Raw genomic sequence first — 23,065 nt, 5'->3', positions numbered from 1 at the left:
CAAAACTTAAAAATCTTTAAAATAAAATAAACATCCTGTAGATAACAACATGTAAAAGATTTTGTTTAAATCAGATAAATATAAGGAGCTTCAATATAAGGAGCTGTTCAACAACAATGAAGTACTTCTATTTTCAGCCTCTTGCAAATTTTTTGGCTATGACCTATTTATTATTTTTTGGTAAACCATTAAAACTTTATTGTTGTTAAAACTGCTTCACCTGTATAATATTAGAAAGCATATATTTTTGTTTTATTTAAATAACTTATTTCTGGCTTACCACTTTTTTTAAACATTTCTGGTTTTGTGTAATTCTTAACGTATTACAAATCAAGGAAGATGTGTTTAGGTGGTTTAGTTAAGGTATATGATTGGGCTTAAGTTCCAGTCAAGTTACTCATAGGATAACTTAAGTCCAAGTCAAGTCAATAAATAACAAGCCAAGTCTTAGTCCAAGTCGTCGGTTGCCCAAGTCAAGTCATAATTGCAAGTCAACTTTCAGTCAAGTCCTTGTCATAAAAATAAAATAAACTCATCTAAATGTGAGCAATACCTCAAGTAAGAGATATCATAAATGAAAAGTAATAAAGCAATCAAATTGTTTTACATGCAAAAATAAAGATAAATAATCCAATTTAAAAAACGCCTAATGAAATAACTTCTTTACTACCAAGTCTATTGTCCAAAAGCCGTAAGTTAAGTCAAGTCATTAGCTCGAAAGAATTAAGTCCATTTTGAAAAAAATTCATTTGAAAATACTGACTTAAGTCATTAAAACCCAGCCCTGTCTGATTGGTCACAAATTATAGCTCTGTTATGTTTAAGTAACATGTCTTGTAAAGCCGCATAAAGGTAAGAAAACATATAAATCTAATGTAGTATAATAGTATTTTATTAATGGATATAAATTTACCTTTTTAAATATTTTTTTTTGGTTTCGCATAGAATAGATCCATTAAATGTAATACAATTATTAAGCTTTAGTTCAGGGATGTCCAACCCGCGGCCAGTGCATTGCGGCCCGCTTGATGTTTACGTGCGGCCCACCTCATATTCTCACTTTCAGTAGCCTTTATTTAAAACAATTGTTTTGAATATCATCAAAATATGTAAAACGCGCAGTATTTGATGTAGGCCTATAATCTCATATTTTTTTAGACTATTATCAAGTCCAATGTCTCATTACAACAACCATCGAACACTGCACACATCATTGTTAAGCAAGATGTTTTTTTTTTTAATAGTGCGTTTTTGCGGACTGTTTTAAAGAAATATGTCATCCCAAAGGTGTCGTACCATGGCATGATACGGCACGTAAACTCATTTTTTGCGCTTCGCGCGATTAAGCCGAGATTTATTGTTTATTTGCGCACAAGTTCACCTTCCAAAAGCGGGTGTTGGGTTAAGTTGTTTATGAGGGTAACACTAATTTACGGAATGATGAATGGTCGGAATGGTCGGAACGCTCACTAATTTACGGAATGGTCGGAATGGAATGAATAGGGCCGAAACTAATTTGATGAATGGTCGGAACGGAATGAACTGTCGGAATGGAATGAATGACGCTGTAGAAGCAGAATGAACTCTCGAAATGAAATGAACGAAGCTGTAGGAACAGAATGAACTGTCGGAATAGAATGAACTGTCGGAATGGAATGAATGACGCTGTAGGAGCAGAATGAACTGTCGGAATGAAAAGAACGAAGCTGTAGGAACAGAATGAACTGTCGGAATAGAATGAACTGACGGAATGGAATGAATGACGCTGAAGAAGCAGAATGAACTCTCGAAATGAAATGAACGAAGCTGTAGGAACAGAATGAACTGTCGGAATGGAATAAACTGTCGGAATGGAATGAATGACGCTGTAGAAGCAGAATGAACTCTCGGAATGAAAAGAACAAAGCTGTAGGAACAGAATGAACTGTCGGAATAGAATGAACTGTTGGAATGAAATGAACGAAAGCTGTAGGAACAGAATGAACTGTCTGAATGAGATGAACGAAGCTGTTAGGGTTAGGGTTGGGGTTAAGGTTAGCTTTGTTCATCTCATTCCGACAGTTCATTCTGTTCAAACAGCTTCGTTCATCTCATTCCGACAGTTCATTCTGTTCAAACAGCTTTGTTCATCTCATTCTGTTCAAACAGCTTTGTTCATTTCATTCCGAAAGTTCATTCCTAACCCCAATCCTAAGCCTAACCCTAACCCTAACAGCTTCGTTCATTTCATTCCGACATTTCATTCTGTTACTACAGCTTCGTTCATTTCATTCCGACAGTTCATTCTGTTCCTACAGCTTCGTTCATTTCATTCCGACAGTTCATTCCGTTCCGACCATTCATCAAATTAGTTTCGGCCCTATTCATTCCATTCCGACAATTCCGACCATTCCGTAAATTAGTGAGCGTTCCGACCATTCCGACCATTCATCATCCCGTAAATTAGTATTACCCGTCTATGACGTAACGATATGACGTAACTTATGACGTCTCCCTGTTTATTTAACAGGTTTTGCGGCCCCTAAAGATTGTTTTCAAGTGGCAATGCGGCCCATTATGCTAAAAGGTTGGTTTGGTAATCCCTGGCATTTTAGTTGTTATTGTTTTGAAGTCGTCACGAGATTCCCGCTAAATTTATTGAGTCGCCATTTTATGTCTTTGTAAGTTATAAATGTATTTGTTAATTTATGGCGAAAATTTAATTTTTTATTTAGTTTCATTTGTATTAAAGGCTAGCGTAGGTCAACTACAGGCTCGTAGGCCAAACGTCTCTTTTTCTCCCGCGACCAAAATCGCTCAGCCACACATTGCTGCTTTTTTCCATTTTTATTTCGCTACTGTGAGTGCCCAAAAACTATTTATTTTGCCAACTTAAAAATTTGAACTATTTTGATTTTGGTGTGTTATGCATATATAGGGCCAGTATAAGCAGGGAGTCTAACCGTTTGATTTTTCCGGTTCAGGTTCGGTTTGGATTGGATTCAAGAATTTTTTTCGGTTAGGTTCGGAGCAGTTTAAACGTTCCGGTTCATCTCATGTTCGACCATCGTTATCTAAACCGATTTATAAAGTTCCGGTTCTGGTTCAATATAAAATTAAGCAAACATAAACTTTGGGTAAAAAAAATTATAAAATGATTTTTAAATAAGCCGTATTTAAGGATCAGCACTCAATTTTTATCTTTAATGAGTCCTTTGACCAGATTACTATAACAATGTATTCTACCAGGTAAAGGCAAATAAGGTAATTGTTTATGCCATTGTGATCAGGCAAACTTTTAGTTTGAAGTAGGCCTTTGTCAAAGCTGGGACCCTAGGGGCTAAATATTGCATGGTTGTACAGACTAAATATATAAGTAGCCTAGCAAAAAAAATTTTCGGCAAACCCATTATTACTTTTTCGTAGGCCTAGCTGTCGTTTTCTTCAGAGCAACCACTTATTTTGATGTTAACATGAATAAGCCTAATAAAATCCATTTTTCAAAGCTAAGGAAGTATCTCAATTTTTAATCTCAATTTTTTCGCTAGAATAATTACGTAAAAGCTTGCATTAAAGAATTGTGGGCGGTAAACTACGTCATCCCCAGCTAGGGCAAAAACCAGGCCACGCCCTGCAAAAAAACATTTTTGCCAACTTTACTGTGTAATACAACTATTTTTTGCAAGTTCAATAGGCCGATGCTTTTATCTGTTTTAAGGAATAAATTCAGCCAAAGACGCTATAGGCCTACATGGCCTAATATGACAGGTTGGGCTACAGGGACGGATACAGGCATGGGTCACGTGGTCATAAGGCAACTTATATGGTTTATATGCATATAACCCATGGGCGTTTTTTTATTTAGCGCTCGAATCTATAACATCTTTATAGTGCAGACTTTGTATTGAAAGTAACATATGCTTGCCATACGTCCGGATTTTCCCTGACATGTCCGGGAATTCAGTGTAGAAATCTGCGTCAGGAAGAAACGCTAAGAAGTGTTTTCAAACTCTGGGATGCATGTGAAATATATCGGCAATAGTTCCACACATATATGCTGGTTTCCAATTTTTGGAAATCAGAAAACTTGTTTAAATTGTGCAATGCCGTTACTTTATTTGCAACTTAATTGTAAGAATCATATAACTCTATTTTAGTTTTTCTTTATGCTCCGGTCCGTCACAACTGTTAAAAAAAATTATATAAGCCCATCACTGTTATTGATCACTGTAGAAAGTGGTTGATTACGAGTCTCAATTAAATGTCCGATTTGCCCCGATAAATCACCAACTTCTACAATGGGTATTGCTGTAGTCTGATTACAATGTGTGTCATCACATTACGGCGCGTTTTGCTGAGAATGTTTTGGTTAGCAACGGTTCTTGCGAGCGGCAAAATAAATTTCCATTACGTTATAGCGATAAAAAACAGGTTTTATGTGAAAACAAGCGAGGTAAAATTATGCAATACGATAAATTCCAAAGTATCCACTAATTATGAATTATGACGTTATAGTACCTATAATGTGCGAAACATTCTTTGCACGATGATCCAACAAAAGATTAATTCTGATGTTTTTCAGAGATTGTGCGTAATAAAGTATGGCAACCTAAAGTAACGCCTCTGCAACCTTAAACTGTAACAGCATAACGGACTGCGTGATATTCTTAAGGGTACTTTTTTATGATATCACGTTTTGGCATAACTGTGATCTAAAAACAATTTGTTTTTTCCTATGGCTTAAAGATATTTTCAACAGGATTATACTTTTTTCTTTATGTAGGCATGAAGCAACTCAAGTGACATTTCGGCAACAACACGAGGTTTAATAATTAATTTAACATATCGACGTTACTAACTGAAAAATGTATAGGGAAGAAGCAAAAATATATGGTCTGAATCTGGGTAAATTTATTTTTCCTGTTTCTATTTTTTACATAAGCGTGTAAACCCAAAATGAAGTTCTTAAAAACTCTATTATGCATAGTACAAAATTGACCTCTTTTTCAGCAGTTTTTGAGAGAAATACTTATAGTGAATAACACAAAACCCTACAATAGTTTATCAGCCATACCTAAATAATAACAACCTCAACGTCGGAATAAAACACAGTTTGAAATATGACCAAAATAGGACTAGCCAATACACTTAATAACGCCAAGATAGGAAGAATTCCTTATCCCATAGGAACAGGGCTGCGGAGTCGTTAAAAAAAAACGAGTGCGACTCCGGCCAAAAAAATACACCCGAGTCCGACTCCAGCCAAATGCAAGATTTTGTCGAGTCCCGAGTCCAGCTCTGACTCTACGGCCTGTAATTTACCCATTTACGCAACTAAATTAAGGTGGATTTTCTGCAATCCACTCATATTGGTGTCATAATTTATCCACCCGCATAACATGGTTTAAAAATATTTCACCATTTGCTTTTACAACTTACATTTTGTCGCTTTATTTTAAAATTTAATACTGCGCATGCGCGCGTCGGACTCGGGAGTCGGGTAGTTTTACGCGGTCTTACTCGAGTCCAGAGTCCGACAAAACAAACGGACTCCGTCGAGTCCCTAGTCCGACTCCGCAGCCCTGCATAGGACTAACAACTAAATGGTTAAAATCAGGCCTATACTCAGGGTTGCCATCGGCATGGACCCAAAAATAAGGACAACCGAGAAAATTAGATTAGCCTTTAAAAAGCGTTTTTGGAAATGCATTGTATTTATACGAGCCGTGTCATATCACATTCCATACATTTTTCCAGAAACAATCTGCTCCCGCAATTTCGTAAGGTTGGTCTACTGTTAATGTTGCTTGAAGAACGCTATTTTAAAAATGCGACACATAACGCGATCGAAGTGTCGGTCAACCCTGCTTATAACTTCACCGATTTAATCAAAGTTTTGAATGCACTGCGCACCCATTTCCCCATTACCAACCAGTTCGCAAGAAATGCTGCCTTTGTCGCACCCTATTCTGCTGTAGCCCAAACAGCAGTAACCTTGTACTACTGTTTACTGCTAAAATGTCGTCAGCTGCTGGATCCTTTCCATTTATGATGACATAATATCTCGGCGCAAAGGCATAATTTTATAATATTATTCAACTCCGGTTACCACAAAAAACGATCGAAGTTCTGTAGTTGTTGAAAATAAACACAAAAGTCGAAAATAAGGATATTTAGGTAAAAACCTAGCCCTTTAAAATAAGGACGGTATGGCAACTTTTTTGTTTGTGGGTTTTTTAGACGCACAACCCTACACTACACTGATCACTGATAAGATTAAACGTTGCACAAAAACTACAATATTTTGACAAATTATTTCCCGGTCCAATAATTTTATTTGGGCGTCCACCGCCGAACACAGCGCTTTACTGTGATGACATGGACTGTGACTGAGAAGCCCTCAAACTGGAAAGGCGCCTCTTCTTGTGTGCTTGCAAGCGCTTCTCTTTTTGTTCCTTTGGTAAAAAAACGACATTTAAATTAAAAAGTTATGTAATATAACCAATTAATCATGCCTTATAAGTTGTGAATTACTTAACTCATAAGATGTAACCAAAACAACAAAGCTTAAATATGTATTTTTGTATCAAGAGAACAATAACATCTTGAATTGACACTTTTCTGCTGTCTAGATATAATTCCTTTTTAAATGAACAATGCTTTTTTCAAAGAAAAAAAGTTAATGTTGGTTCGTAATATTTGCATTAACTCGGGGGTGTCCAGCTTGGGTGTCCAACAAGCGGCACGCGTGCCAAATGTGGCACGCGACCAAATAAAAAATGGCACGCAAGCCCACCTAAATTACTTAATTTGCTTTGCTATTCAGCCAATTGTAAAAAAATACCTAATTTTTTATACAGTAAATTGCAATTTTTATTCACAATATAAAACAATCGCTGCAATCAGACAACTAACAATTACTTAATACTATAACAATATATTGTAGTGGAGGCTAGCATTCACATACTATAAAGTTTGGTGTGAAGAAACAAAAAGCGAAAGTCAGCTCACCGACGGACATTTAGATGCAGTCATGTGCACTGCTAACTACACGTTTTTATTATTTGTAAAAAAACGCTTTTATTATTAGAAAGAATTATATTACTAAACTAGTTGGACACCCCTGCATTAACTGATCATGTGGCCTATTGTTATACTGAGAAGCCACATTGCCACATTATTAGGATTCGAGCTATAACGGCTTCAGAACAGCCATATGTAACTAATAAGGTACTGTAATGCAGTGACTGACAGATTTTTCACAATTAGAAAATTCTGCTAATAAACCACATTATGATTTCGCACATGAGGGAAAAGATCAAATCAACACCGAACAGTCAAAGTGATGGCAAACATGTGCATTACCAACTATATTGTAAAAGGGTGAAAAAGTATAAAGTAATTACCTTAAGTCTCTTGGCCATGAGCTTCTTGAATTCAGCCTCTTGCACTTTAGCTTGCTCTGCACGGCGTCGCTTTACAGCAATCCTATGTCTCTTTCTTTGCAAAATTAGTGGAGTTATAAGCCTCTGGATCTTTGGAGCTTTTGTTTTTGGCGTCTTGCCTTTAAAATAACAATTGTTTTTTTATAAAAAAGATCTTTTTATGCAAGGGCTCAGTTACTGATGTTAATGGTGTGCATCAGATACTATCTAGTGTTAGTGTGTCTTTTCATAACATTTCAGACATCACAAACTATCCATCATGTGCACAACTTAGAGTTCACCAATATTCCGCTAGTAAATACCTTCTTTGGCAGGCAAGGGCCTTCTAACCACATATCTCCTGACATCATCATCTGGTGTGAGCAAAAAGAGCTTGCGAATCTTGCTGGCTCGCTTGGGTCCAAGGCGCTTGGGCACTGTGGTGTCAGTAAGCCCAGGGATCTCCTTTTCACCTGTGTTATAGAATGAATTAAAAATTTTGTAAAAACTGCAACTAGCTTTTAAATGGATTATTTTTTTGTGTTTTAGGTTAAATTGATTGCAGTTTTGTTATGACAGGATCGCCACACAATTTTACGATTTTTTTCAAAACATTAAAATTGGATTTGGTAAGTTTTTTTGTTTCCCATTTCAATAATGTAACAGTACAAATGGCAGTTTAAAATTTGTTTTTTAATGGTACCTTCTAAACTGCACATAAACTACATTTGACTTTTTCAACAAGTTAATCAATTTAAAGACTTTTAACGATTCAAAGACTTAGTGGCAACAAACAGTTATTGTTTTTTTTGCAAAAGTGTTCCCTCTATTGGGAGCGGTTTTAGCAGTAATTAATGTCAACTTTTAAACAGTTTGCACTTTTTTTTACTTTGATGAATTTATTTGCCCTTGAATTTTTCCTGATGAAATAAACTCAGTCTAATTATTTAGTCAATCCATATAGGACACAACGCATAACTTTGCTTAATTTGGTATATTATAAATTTGCATTGTACCCTGCATTTCTTTTACGTAGGTAGCTTAAATAACTAATTCTTATGTTACTCAAATAAAACTAATTTGGGCACTTTTATGTCGGCACATTGCCTGGATTAAACTATTTTGGGCACTTTTTTGTCCGTACATAGCTCGGTTAAACTATTTTGGGCACTTTTTTGTCTGTAGGTAAGCTCAGATAAAATAAATCTAATTTGGGCAGTTTCTTAAAACTTGAGCGAAGTAACAATAGAGTACTCAAGGTATTATATTTGATTATCCTTACAAAATAGCAATAATGTAGGCGGAGATGACTGGAGACGGAAATTCAGAAAAAAACCCCTTTTTACTAAAATTTTAAACAAGTACGAATCGATGTATTTTTAGACACTTTAACTATAATTATAAACAGGAAAACGCGGATGTGTATATTGGGTTTTGACAGAATCAAGTAGTATTCATGAATCCCGCTTAATTATTGTTTTTTTTGCAAAAGTGTTCCCTCTATTGGGAGCGGTTTTAGCAGTAATTAATGTCAACTTTTAAACAGTTTGCACTTTTTTTTACTTTGATGAATTTATTTGCCCTTGAATTTTTCCTGATGAAATAAACTCAGTCTAATTATTTAGTCAATCCATATAGGACACAACGCATAACTTTGCTTAATTTGGTATATTATAAATTTGCATTGTACCCTGCATTTCTTTTACGTAGGTAGCTTAAATAACTAATTCTTATGTTACTCAAATAAAACTAATTTGGGCACTTTTATGTCGGCACATTGCCTGGATTAAACTATTTTGGGCACTTTTTTGTCCGTACATAGCTCGGTTAAACTATTTTGGGCACTTTTTTGTCTGTAGGTAAGCTCAGATAAAATAAATCTAATTTGGGCAGTTTCTTAAAACTTGAGCGAAGTAACAATAGAGTACTCAAGGTATTATATTTGATTATCCTTACAAAATAGCAATAATGTAGGCGGAGATGACTGGAGACGGAAATTCAGTAAAAAAAAACCTTTTTACTAAAATTTTAAACAAGTACGAATCGATGTATTTTTAGACACTTTAACTATAATTATAAACAGGAAAACGCGGATGTGTATATTGGGTTTTGACAGAATCAAGTAGTATTCATGAATCCCGCTTAATCACCAAAATATCATTTTGCACATTCAACTGGTACAATACACAAGTAGGACCATTTGATAAAAGTGTGCACAGTATAAAAGAGGTTAAGGTATAAATTTGTTATCATTTAGAGCAGTGGTTTTCAACCTTTTTCATACCGCGACCCATTTTAACAACAACCCAATGTAACAAATGACCCCCTCCAAAAAAAAGATTCCTGCATATGTAATACATTTGTGTATGCGCAATAGAACAAAAAAATATTATTAAAAATAACAAAAATTATAGTACCACTCTGTTCAAAAAAATACTGATTTATTAAATTCATGCACAAGGCAGCATCAGTGAGATGGCTAGTGTTGCATCTTGGCGACAAGCTTGTCTATGCTTGCTCGAATGGCTCTGTTGTTGCCAGAGCACACCTGAGATCTGGCTCTACTTGTGACATCATACCCAAATATTTTTCGAGATAAAATGGTTATTGTGATGTAATAACTAGTTATTGTCACAACGCCATTGTTGCTACAACGGATAGCAGTTTTTTTTGCAGTACAGTAAACACTTCTGATTTCTGTCTTTATTGAATTTGAGAATAAACATAGCGCAATATAAGTAATTGCAACTTGGATTACAGGTTAGAGTTTTCACTTAGTTGTTGGACCAATTGCAAGGGCTGGTGTGTGTACTGTACTAGTTCTTCAGTAAACGTAAAAGTGTGTACTGTTCCAGAAAAGGTTGAAAAGCACTGCGGTAGGCTACCTATGATTGATAACGGGAACTCAATAAAAAGCCTACACTGTTAAAATATTAGTCTCGAAACTTTCTTCCTGGCTGCTGATGTTTAAACATTCACTGTCAACAACATTCACTAATATGTACATATATTTTTTTATGACAATTAATTGACATTCTCGTAATAGTAATTGGTATTTAATCGTCGTCTTCGCGACCCCCAGAGAAAAGGCAAACGACCCACCCAGGGCTCGCGACCCCCAGGTTGAAAACCACTGATTTAGAGACTGATCAGTAAAACAGTTAAGCAAATTAGGAATATTAAAACATACCAGAAGAAAACAAAGTTTACCTCGTTTAATGATGACAAGGCTGAGCACACTAAGACCAGCATCGACAATGCAGCCTCTGACAGACTTACGCTTGCGTTCACCAGTACGACGGGGACGGTAGCAAGAATGGCCCTAAGCAAAGTCAATACAAATAACCGTATCTTTAAAACCATAAATACCAAACCAAAAGGAGGATAGACACAAAAACACATGAAAATTATGACGTCTTACTTTGCTCAGAAGCAAGCGCACCCTGGAGGCAGTCAGCACACCTTGCTTCATTGGGAAACCTTGCTTGTCATTTCCACCAGAAATCCTCACAACATAACCCTGCCATTATGTGAAAAGAAAATTATTCACTGCTCAGCCTATAAAGTATAGCATATTTCTACTAGTTCACATGGTTGCGCAACCGATCGGGGTGACAAGGTGCCCCAAAGGTACAAAGTGCACCATGCTAGCGTATAGAGATAATTGTATTGTGGTGACTGACAGGAATTCCAATTTACTGAAATAACTGCTAATTTTCCACATTAATATTATAGCACATGAGGGAAAAGATCAAATCAACACTGAACAGCTGATGTGATGGCAAACATGTGCACAAATTATCAACACAAAAATGGGCACTGGTCTAAAACCTGGGCTTTTTTTTTGGTATGTAGAAAGGTATGCAATAAATGGTCTACAAATGAAGTATTATTATATTTAATAATATGTTGATTTTTTTTACATTTCAGATAAATATGCGTCAGTTCAAGTTTGGGCGCTGGTCTAGAATCCTGCCACAACGCGCATTATTTGGGTTAGGTTGCGGGTTAGCGTTTGGGTTAAGGTGGGTCAAGTATTATTATTAAATAAAGAATATAATAATACTTGACCCACCCACACCCAAACGCTAACCAGCACCCTAACTCAAATTTTGTGCGTTGATTTCATAACTGTGGTAGGATTCTAGACCAGCGCCCAAGTTTGTAAACCGTCCGCGCTGGTCTAGAATCCGGCGCTCTTTCACTATTGTACGTGAAAAGTTATGCAAAAAAAAAAATAATAATAATACCGCATACCACAACGCATATTGTTTGGGTTAGGGTGCGGGTTAGCGTTTGGGTGAGGGTGGGCCAAGTAATATTATGTTTATTATTAATAATAACTTGACCCACCCTCAACCAAACGCTAACCCGCACCCTAACCCAAACAATATGTGTTGTGGTATGCGGCATTTGAAGAAATTTTTTTTTTTATTAATTTTTACGTACAATAGTGAAAGAGCGCCAATTATACCAACCTTCCATTCGTCACCGAGGCAGTCGACTGCGACTTCTTGGGCCATACGGCGCTCATAGAACACCTTTAGCTTTCTTTCATCGTCGACTTCGAAGACCTTTTGGCAGCCAGTTGCCGGGTAGGAGATGTTCAACTAAAATCATACAGGAGACTAAATTGTCTGGCCTGATATCTGTTTTAATCCAGTTAATCTTCTTTTGGAATTATGAATTTTGGCAATCTACTGCCTTATTAGGGTTATGTAGTTGTAAATAATAAGAATTAGAAGAAAAATTAAAACTACTTTTACGATTTACCTTCATTTTAGCTGACCAAGTACACCACGGTCGGTATACTCACGAAAAGGACCAATCTCGTTTCCATAATTTTACTTGAACAGAAATTCGACATGCGAGTGGATGCCAGATAACAGAAATAAATTATATCGAACTGGGGAGTAATCCATCTGTTTTTTAACTGTTCCTTTTACCATGTGTTGCATTATGTTAAGTTACAGCAATTTAGTTCGGCATAGCATAAAAACAATTCAAGTACAGGTCGGAAGGTGAAAAAAGTTAACCTTTGCAGAAATTGGCTGTACTAATTTTAACATAACGGTATTAGCAATATAGCATATAAAAGCATTTATTAAATTGTTTTCCAGTTAAAATTTTCATTTTTATACAAAAAGAGATTATAATCTCTTTGGGTTAGGGACATAAACATATTTTTTTTATGTTTTTACAAACATTAGTTGGCAACTAATAAAACTTGGCTTCAGATTCTCAAACTGTGTGCCGCGATGCACTACGGCAGTGGTTCTTAAACTGGGGTCACAAGCCCCTGGGTGTTCGACTGTCCGTGCAACATCCTTTTACCTGATAAATATTATTAGTTTTTTTGTACCGGTACCTGATAAATATTATTAGACTGATAGCACATGAGTTACAATAAAACTCGATTGAACTAATTTCGTGGAATGGTTAGTTTCCGGCTGGATTTGCCAGACCGGCCCAGCAGGGAAAATATGTTTCAAAGAATTTGTTCACGCGTTTCACGCAAATCTTTTCTTCCTTTCTTTTATGTTTAGCCTATGAAGTTTTGGGAGCATTTTTGCAGACAAAAGGCCCTATGTGTAGTGTGATACTTTTGTCAACAGTTTTTTTGCAAATTTTTTATTTATGAAAATACATTTTTGTGCTTTGAACGAATGCATTTTGTGTTTCTTTAATAAAAAAAAAGGATCCGCCCGTGGCTCTTAAAAGATCGTCAAAACAATACTATTAGGGTTTCTGATAGACTCATACAGCATAAACCTGGTCAGCCACCATTTACATTTTATGTTTCTTATGAGGACCTCCGTAGGTACATAATATCATTGTACCCACTCCTAGGCAGAAGCGGATCACAGATTTTTGATTGGAAACATGACTATTTTGGGGATGATATCTACAAGTTACGTTATAAAACAATTAATCTTAATCATCTCTTGTTCTCGTGGAAAAATGTGCAATCCAATATAGCGCAAAAATGCGTCAAGGATTCGTGACGTGTGTTTAGAGTAGGGGTTCTTAAACTGGGGTCCATGGACCCCTTGGGGGGCCGTGAACTAGTTTTAGGTGGTCCATGAAGGCCTGATTATAGAACTAGTGTATAATTAAGAAGTAATTAATTTTTCAAAGAAAACACTTTAATTAAAAAGTAAACGGTTTTGCACTGAATGTATAGTTAGACTCCATTTAACTTTCATATTTAAAGGACCGAAATAAACAGCTGAGTTATGAAATCACTTTGTATTGTGACGTCATTTTGGAGCATTTCTTGCCTACCGGGGTCCATGCAAAGCTAAAAAAAACTTTAGGGGTCCGCGGTTATAAAGGTTTAAGAACCCCTGGTTTAGAGGTACATAAAACAGATTTGAATATCGCCTGAAACAACAGCTTTAAAGTTTATTGTACCAATATTTGCACTGAATAGAGTTTATAGGTGAGGGCATTTATGACATATGGTAAGCTTACCCAAAAAAATTGAAACAAAAGGTTTTTCAACTGATTTGATTAGTACTGGGTGTCAGTTTTAACATATTAAAAATCTTAAGAATTCCAACTCAGACCCAAAACAATTAAAAATTAACAATAATATTGTATTGGTGATTAAAAATGACGTTGAATTTCTATATATATTTGGGTAAACTTAGCAGACATAAAGAGTTCATACAATGTGGCCCTGTATACTTCTGACCTAAACAGCGTAAAGAAAGCACATGGATCAAGTTTTGCTAAAGCTCGTCGCTGTCACTCTCGATGTCATCGTCTGTAATTATGTGATTGCTGTATGGGTTGACACATAAACCAGTTTGGCATTGTCCACATCTAGCATGGCATGGTAGTCCACATCTCCGGCAACTACAGTGAAGTGGACACGATTCGCAATTGCAGTGTATCATTTTCAGTAGGTTGTCCGGGGAAGCTTTCATGTCCGTCATGATTGGAAGCATCTAAATATTGTTTACTTTCCATCCCCAGTCTAGAGCATCCATACGATCGTCAGTACTTATCCAGACCAGCATAATCTGGTAGTAAACTTTGGGACAGTAGAGGATGATGTAGGTGGCAAATGTTAGGGGATAATTGCTGTTGTAAAGAAGATAAACGGTCATCTCGGTGTCTGCAGAAAAGTGAACAACCGGGTGGATGTTCATACCGCGTCTTTGATAGGTTTGTCTTTGATAGACAGATCACCATATCCATCAAAGACCACCGTTGCTTAGCCATAATGACGAATGGTAAAATCTGCATACGACTGTACAATAGACCCATAACTGTCTCTAGCCACCCATGGCACTTGATGCAACAAGGACCCTCCATTAAGGACGTATAGTGATCGGTTTTTAAGGCGGATTCTTTCACTATTTTATAATGGCCTGAAGTCACACTGCTGGCATGTTCTTTAATAGCGGAAGTTATTTGAGGCTCATCGTATCGGTGTCTTGCTTTAAAATAAGGCGGGAGTGTATGTACTGAGCTCGTGCTTCATCACTTCCCGCAAGGAGAGATCACCTGTTTAGGATACGACGATGAATCTCTCCAACAACAAGTCGGGTTGTACATTGCTGTAACTCGCATGGACATTGTCCAAAGTGAGCGCTGTTCTTGATTCATCCCGCAACCATGTGGCAAGCCTCCAATGTTTTCGAAAGACCTCATAAGTTGCTGTTCGATTCACGATCTAAGTTATGGGTTTATTTAATTGCACAGTCGTATGCAGATTTTACCATTCGTTATTATGTCTTAGCAACAGTGGTGTTTGATAGATATGGTGGTCCATCTTTCAAAGACAATACCCATCAAAACGCGGCATAGACGTCCACCTGGTTCTTCACTTTACTGCAGACACTGAGTTTATTGGAAAGAAGGAGTCGTTCTTGTCCCGAGTTTCCAACAAGAAAGAATTATTTTATCTAAGTTCAAAATGTGATCAACGCACCAGGCGATGGAGATGTTGACATCGTTAAGTCGGCAGTGGACAACTCTCATCGACAAAGTACGACTTTAATTGGGAGAGATACGGACCTTTAATATATTTGTTTCAAAGTTTACTACCAGATTATGGTCTGGATGGTTACTGAATGGTGTGGATGTTCTATAGAATTGGTATAGAAAGTAGATAATAATCAGATGGTTCCAATCATGACGGACATGAAAGCTGCCCCGGACAACCTACTGAAAATAATACACTGCAATTGCGAATCGTATCCACCTCAATGTGGTTGCCGGAGATGTGGGCTACCATGCCAAAGTGGTTTATGTGTCAACACATACAGCAATCACATAATTACAGACGATGATGTCGAGAGTGAGAGCGACGAGCTTTAGTAATACTTGATCCATGTGCTTTATTTACGCTGATCAGGTCAAAAGTTTACATGACCACATTGTATGAACTCGTTATGCCCGCTTAGTTTGCCCAAATTTATATAGAAATTTACCGTTTTTTTTAATAACTAATACATTATTATTGTTCATTTTTAATTGTTTTGGTAGCCATCTTGGATTGTCATATTATATTTATAGTCTATCAAATAATTCAGCAATTCTACAGAATGGCCTCGTCCACTTCACAGGCTACATCTTGGAAGCCATCTTAAAAAATCTTGGAAGCCATCTTAAAAATAACCACTTTCCGGAAGTTGGAATCCTTAAGATTTTTAATATGTGATAATCATAATAGACACCTAGTAGCCTACTGCCCAAATCAGTTAAAAAACCTTTTGTTGCAATTTTTTATGGTCAAACCATATATGCCCCTACCTATTATGACTCTTATATGTTCAGACGGCCTAACATGCTATGGTTTGCAATTTTACATGGCGTCTGATGTGGGCTGAATAGAATTTACTTAATACGGACAAATAGGCTACATGATTAAACGTATCGAATTCCCGTGAAACGCCAAATTTGTCCTAATGCCCCCTAGATCCTCCCCGGCTAGTATTTCGCCCAGTTTAGACACACCCGGCGCTATTGTATATTTGTGGTTGTTTTTAATGGTTTAAATTTTAAAACATTAATTCCGATACAGGATTAAATTAAACTTTATTATGTTTTATTTGACTTCCTTTGGCTTTGACTCGTCAGTTTTTGAGTGTCAGCCCATTTTTAGAAAATAACATTTTCTCTCTTCATTCGGGAAAAACGAACTACATTTACTTAATTTAGGCAGGTGTGTTATGGTGTTGACACTTATAAAAAATCGCTATCCGCTAGTGGGGGCAACATATTTGAGAAAGTACTCTTGTTTGTTTATGATGCAGATTTTGCAAAAAGGAAGGCAAAGTAGGGCGATGTACTATGAAAACATATTGGGTATAAACGTTTTTTTATTTGTTACAACAGTTTAATATGTACAAAGAATGTCACGGAGAGTATATCGACTTAAATTTAAAGTAGTTCAGTGATTTCAATGGCACACTATAAAAACGATTGCTCAATGACAATTGAAACGTAAAAGATTTGCTTTTTTGTTACAGTATATGAATGTGATGAGCGACATCGGTTGAACTAAAAAACTAGTCAACAAGTTTTACATGTAGAATTCATGGTGACACACGCGGTCTCTTCTGTTGTAAACCAATATGAACCATGTTTAACATAAGGTAATAAACGCTATGGTAATTACCTTACTAGTAAAACTTTTGCAACAATAAGTTGGTTCTACAAATAAATCTAACCTTGGGTATCTTTTTTTGAACATTAGTAGGAGCTGGTCTAGAATCCTACCACAGTTCTAAAATCAACGAAGAAAATTTGAGTTAGGATGCGGGTTAGCGTGTGGGTGGGTCAAGTATTATTATTTTCCTAATTTAATAATAATACTTGACCCACCTTAACCCAAACGCTAACCTGTACCCTAACCCAAATGGTGTTTCGTTGTGGTAGGATTCTAGACCAGCGCCCATTATTATTATTAAAGTATGTGGAAAGGACCTGTGTTGACATTAATGCTTATTTTTATTTCAAATTGGCATTTTTGTCCTTGGTTTGGAGCCTGATTGCATTTTAGTACCTTCCATTCAACGGTCTCTTGGTGTGGAAAATGGTTATATTTATATTTGGGTTAGATAGCAGGTTAGCGTTTGGGTGTGGGTGAGTCAAGTATTATTATATTTGTTATTTAATAATAATTAGGGTTGGCGAGCCTGTCAATTGACCGCACTTTATTTAACCGGTCAAATACTCAATATTGAATTTAAATGTTGTAAATTTTTTAAGGGTTGTTTTGTGTTTGAGTTTTAAATAATCTTGATTGTAACTTTTTTAAAGAATTCAAATATAAAATGGTAGGGTTTACCTGATGAAAACACATGTTCTGTGGTAATAACAAAGTGTTTGTAATAGCAAAGTAGATTTATTTTGTTTAGAATAAATGCATGTATAGTATAAGGTTTATTTTTAACTTCAATTGCATTTTGATAGTGTATATTGTAATTGACCAATATTTGACCTATTTGACGAGTATTTGACCGGTCAATAGACCGGATTTTATTTGACTGTTCAAATGCCCAACCCTAATAATAATACTTTACCTACCCCAACTCAAACGCTAACCTGCACCCTAACCCAAATAAAGTGCAGTGTGGTAGGATTCTAGCCTAGCGCAATCGTCCTCTATTATACAGTTTCAGAGAGGTTAATTTAAATTTAAATATACTGCAATGTACTAAATTGTTTATTGCAAATCATGGCTCTTGTAACAATTCAAAGGTCTCCTTCGACATCAAGTGCAGACTCTGCTGGTTCTATGTCTGTAAGTTGTTTTTCATCTTAATGGTTGGTGTATTTGTACACTTCTACTTATAAAAAATAATTTGACATAACTTTGTAGTAAATAGCAACTTTTATATATTGACCATGAACAATTATCTTGTATTAAAGTGATATATATAATATACTACTTATCTATAATATACACTATAATATACTACTTATCATAATTATTTTTACCTTTACTTTTTAAATATTGGTATCCTTAAGCATGTGTTGGTCTTTGGCAATATTTGTTCTGTTTATTTTAACTGGTAAAATGTTAAATTTCCATTTTTTTGTGTAAACAGAAAGGAATAACTACATTATTGTTTTAAACATTGTTAGAAATAATAAGGTATTATATTTAAACACTATGAAACTGCTATTTTGTAAAACAGACATATTCATCTATATATGTTGGCTGTTGTGTTAAAAAGGTTCCGTTTTGAATACCCACTTTCTATACCACTTACCCTGTATTGTATATTGCTAAAATGCTGTTAATTTTTAGCAATTTGTGACTTGTCACTTGTCCATCGTCAAACAGCGTTTAAGAATTGATTTGTAGTTATATTTTGCAAACAAGATTTGTGTATTTAAATAATTAAAAAAAAAATTAAGTTGTAAACAGTAAAGTGGGCATTAGTTTCCTGTTAGTTATTCGTCTTAAGATTTTACCGAGATGCTCTGGTCATTGAATTGGGGCCTATGGCAGGAAGTTGCTCTTGCCTTTTCTTCCTTGCATTCACCCAGTTGAGAAATGAGACGGTGATTGATTTGAAACTGTAGTATGCATGCTTGAGTGTTGCTGTGTGTGTGCAGCAGGCTGGCAGAATCTTGCCAGCCTTCTGGCAACAAGCATTTTCTGCCCAAATTCTTCTTTTTTTATCTAATGGTAAAAGCTGTATTCATGCACTGAGTGTATGAACCTTTGTGCCGATAATAACCAAGCAATAATCATCCAAGAGTTTAAATATTTGAATAATTAAGAAAGAAAATAGTGATCTAAGGGTGCAGAATTTTTTTGGGCCCCAGTGCATTTATTTACCACTAACAACACTCTTAGAACTTATTTCCATATGGCACAACAAATGTTATTCCCGCTATTCCAGATCTGAAAGTTATACGTATTGATGCTCTTAAAATATATGAGATTGACAATGCAAGAAAACAACCACCGGTGTTTTTTAATAAGTTGTAAAATGGATTTTTTTAAATTAGATTTTTTTGCACCATTTACCTTGATTTTCTGGCTGATTCTTTGGCCGACATAGTTGCCATGTTGCCAGCTTTCTGCTATACTGGTCTTCAGTCTTCCTAAAAATGCTGTTTCTCCCTTTCTGTTTTTGATTTGCTCTTAACAGTTTTTTCCTATGTTTTGCATTTTACTGTTTTATAAACATTTTAAAGTCTAGTTAAAATTTTAAAACAGTTTAAAATACATATACCATGTTTTATAAAGATTTGTATTTTTGAGGATTTTTTTTTATAAATATTGTTCACCAATATTCATAGAGCTGGACTAATATTGATGGCACAATTAACTGTTTTTATCATTCTCTTATAATTATGGTATTTGAACTTCTTATTAAGTCAATTTTATAACTTATGATGAAAGATATTTCCAGAAACCTAAAATTTTCAAAAGAAAATACATTGGTCGTATTTCTTTTTATTTGTTTTTTCTTTTTTGAGTAATATAGAGATATCTTATTGTATAATAATATCTGCATATTATGGACAGCAGTACAATAATAAACAAATAACTGTTGTTGCATTTAAGGATGGTAATTCAGTTGAACCTCATGATGAGGAAAAACAGGATGAGGTTCCCAACATTACATCTCCTACCAAGACAAGGAAACTACAAAGACAAGGGTAAATACAATATAAATTCTGTACAAACTAAACATTTAGAAACTTTTTTCAAACTAAATGTTTAGAAAAAAAAACAGTTTTGAACTAAATTAGAAAATTATTTGGGTTTTGAGGCCGAGAGCATAATAATAGGAAGATATCAGCAAAAATGTCAAACAAATTTACAGATGCCGATATATCGGTATGCAAATGAATATTGGTAAATATTATCAGTAACTGGTGTATTAGTTTGTCTCTTTTTTTTTATTTTATAAAATTTGTTTATTTGAGGTTTTTGCTTCTGATAGCTTAATCATTATAACACTGTTGCTACAAATAAGGATGTTACAAGATGTTACGGTATAATCCTATTTGGGTATAAACTGTAATTAAGCCACCTTATAACCATTTCCAACCATTCTGCCAACAAAATACAGAGACGCGTGTTCAACTTCGGTTTGCATTTAACTTCCAATTAATAATGTATGCCCGAAATCTCGTGTATCCAACCTCCCTCCACCTACCCGCATGAGAAAAAGGTTAAGCAGGTCACAAAATTTACTTCAGTCAAGGAAACGCCTGCTGACGTCATCAGCGTGACGCCGGTCACGGCTGTATAGATTAAATACTGTTGCTCGCCGTTCCCTTTTACTTCCTGTTCAGTCGCAAGTGGTGTTTTGCATTTAACTTTTTCGCGTGCTTGCTGGCTGCAAAAAATACCATTTTATGAAAACACTAGATGTCCTCATTAAGCAAGCTTTTTTGCGGACGCGTACTATGCGAAACACCCAGCGCCACTTGGGCACTGCACTGGAATCGTCCCTTGATATAAGTTAGTTTGTATATGGTATTACCAAACCGGATGCATCAAGAATATTTCTTGGTAACGGTCATTTAGCAGAAAACTAAAAGCGTAAAACTTAATTGGCATTTTTAACACGAACTTTAAACTTTCGAATATTAAAAATATAATATGGTTCACGTCTAAAATGTGGCCAGTCCTGCACAACGTGTTATAGAAATATATCGGTTATTTATAATCTTGTTGGTGTAACAATAAATAGCAACACTTAAAGTTTAGCGATATATGTTCAGCATACTGATTTTACATTTGGTGCAGCACAGCAATAAACGACTGAAATTGTGTCTTGTGACTGAAGAATGACTTTTCGACCAAGGTTTATTTAAATGCTTTAATATACCTTTTAAAAACTTTACTCATAAATAGGGATGTTCAAAGTAGAATCCCAAGGTATTCTAGAATAATAGGTTTCGAATCTAGAATAACGAATCCAGAATAGCGAATCCTAGTATATTTTTATTAAATTATATAACCTTGGTTTTGTTTGGGGAAGGGATTAATCTTAATCTACCCCACAGGGCCTACAATCACAGCAATAAATCGCCCAAACAATTTGCTAACATGTGTACATTATAATAAAAAAATCTCCCATATGTTTAACATTCTTAACAACTGTCAGTTGCAGTTCTGTAAACTGTAATATGTCAACTGTCCAGGTTGTTGCCAAAACTTATATTTTTGCCAATAGTGAGTACAATGAAACACTGCACAGTCTGCACACAGAAGTCTTAAGCGATTCGGTCCTGTTTTTTAAAGCATTGTTGGGTTTTAGTGCTTCTTTTTTGACCAACATGATCTGTTATGCAGTCAAATAATGTACTGCAAAGAATACAAATTTACTATTGACATAACGAATTCTTGACAATTACGCTGTGCATAACTGCATAACCTCGCTGAATATTGGCCTAAAGTTGACCTTGAGTAACCCTATAGCGCATTTTGTAGACGGCCAGAACGTTTTACAACGTAATATTACTTTTGCAACTTAACGCATTTAGGGCAATTGCGAACTCCACACCAGACATTACACGTTAGTCGCTCGCCCAATAATGCTTGATTGACACTTAATTATTAGACGAAAGTTATCGCGAGACGCGGTAATTGGTCGCCCGAAAAAACGCTGACACTGCACTACCAGGCTACATTTAAAGCAAGCCCTGTAAATTGGTCGCCGCAGCGACAGGCCAACTTACCACACGCGTTTGTGCAATTAGGCGCAACAATCGGCGGTAAAACATTAAATGATATCGGTTCCAATTACCCGAAATAAACGGCAGAATTGGATTCGATATACTACTTTGAACACCCCTACTCATAAATTGATTAGTGAAGGACAGAACTATATATGGATAAGTAAACCTGTCAATTCCCAAACACTAATTAGTAACGTTTCTTTTAGGGTAAGATTGTTTTATGTGAATTAATTTTCTTCGAGTTCGATAATTCTACTAAATTTATATTCTACATGAGTCATGACACTCCTTAGACCAAACGTGCTTGTTAGGCAGTCGTAAGAGAAGAGCAATCTAATAATAAGAGCAACTAATCAAATCACATTTCGACTGTCAGAAGCGTGAGCGAGAACTTCTTCGCCGTTAAAGGAGCCGCTCTGATTCTGCCCAGACAGACGAGTCTCGCCACTGACAACTTACAAATCGTCAAGAAGTTTGGAGGTATGTCGACTTATTCATACAGAAAAAAGTCAACTAATCTTTTAATGCCCTGTATTTCGCTGTTTTAACGGGAGTTCACTACAAATAGCCAGTCGCTTAATATTGCCGCCGTACGTTTACTATGTTTTATGAAAAGCGCATGGTTACTTTTTTAAGGTACGATAAAGTTCTGAAAGTACACCAAATTGTTTTTTCGAACAAATATTTTAGATCGAGATGATTGCGTTGATTTTTTAACCATGCAAAATATTTTATTAAATTTAGTATTGAACGTCACTGATTAATTATACAATACTGTAGGCAAATACACGGTTTTTCGGTACTTTGTATGAACCAAAAAATAAGGTGAAGTTGAACGCACAATAGTCTATCCAAGGTGGTTTTATGACCTTTTTGAACTTGACTTTCTTTTGGGTTCACCAGTGACCAGTGACACTAATCACTGTAGATATCGGCCTGGTACATTAGGTCGAGATTAAAAATACAAGAGCTCATACATTTACCCATTC

The 23,065-nt window shown here is 35.7% G+C and overlaps 2 protein-coding genes across 2 annotated transcripts in view; one reads left to right on the top strand and one right to left on the bottom strand.

The window, feature by feature from the left end:
• Positions 1 to 6,041: 6,041 nt before the first annotated feature.
• LOC146160568 (small ribosomal subunit protein eS6-like) lies at positions 6,042 to 12,251 on the bottom strand. Its single transcript, XM_083383534.1, has 7 exons — positions 12,177 to 12,251; positions 11,882 to 12,013; positions 10,825 to 10,923; positions 10,614 to 10,725; positions 7,727 to 7,876; positions 7,386 to 7,543; positions 6,042 to 6,434 (listed from the first exon to the last, which is right to left on the bottom strand). Exons 1-7 carry the CDS (start codon positions 12,180 to 12,182, stop codon positions 6,345 to 6,347), a joined length of 747 nt encoding a protein of 248 aa, XP_083239660.1. The 5' UTR covers positions 12,183 to 12,251; the 3' UTR covers positions 6,042 to 6,344.
• A 5,784-nt stretch (positions 12,252 to 18,035) lies between these two features.
• The window catches only part of LOC146160567 (uncharacterized), a 31,436-nt gene continuing 26,406 nt past the window's right edge, over positions 18,036 to 23,065 (top strand). The window contains exons 1-3 of the mRNA XM_083384284.1: positions 18,036 to 18,165; positions 19,948 to 20,042; positions 22,453 to 22,556. Coding sequence (XP_083240410.1) covers positions 18,100 to 18,165; positions 19,948 to 20,042; positions 22,453 to 22,556 — 265 coding nt within the window. The 5' untranslated portion in view covers positions 18,036 to 18,099. The remainder of the gene's footprint in view (positions 18,166 to 19,947; positions 20,043 to 22,452; positions 22,557 to 23,065) is intronic.

This window comes from Ascidiella aspersa, chromosome 3 (genome assembly GCF_963924565.1).
Source record: "Ascidiella aspersa chromosome 3, kaAscAspe10.2, whole genome shotgun sequence".
Classification (NCBI taxonomy): Eukaryota; Metazoa; Chordata; class Ascidiacea; order Phlebobranchia; family Ascidiidae; genus Ascidiella; species Ascidiella aspersa.
The sequence above is the reverse complement of the archived record's forward strand: the minus strand, read 5'-3'. Positions and strand labels throughout refer to the sequence as shown.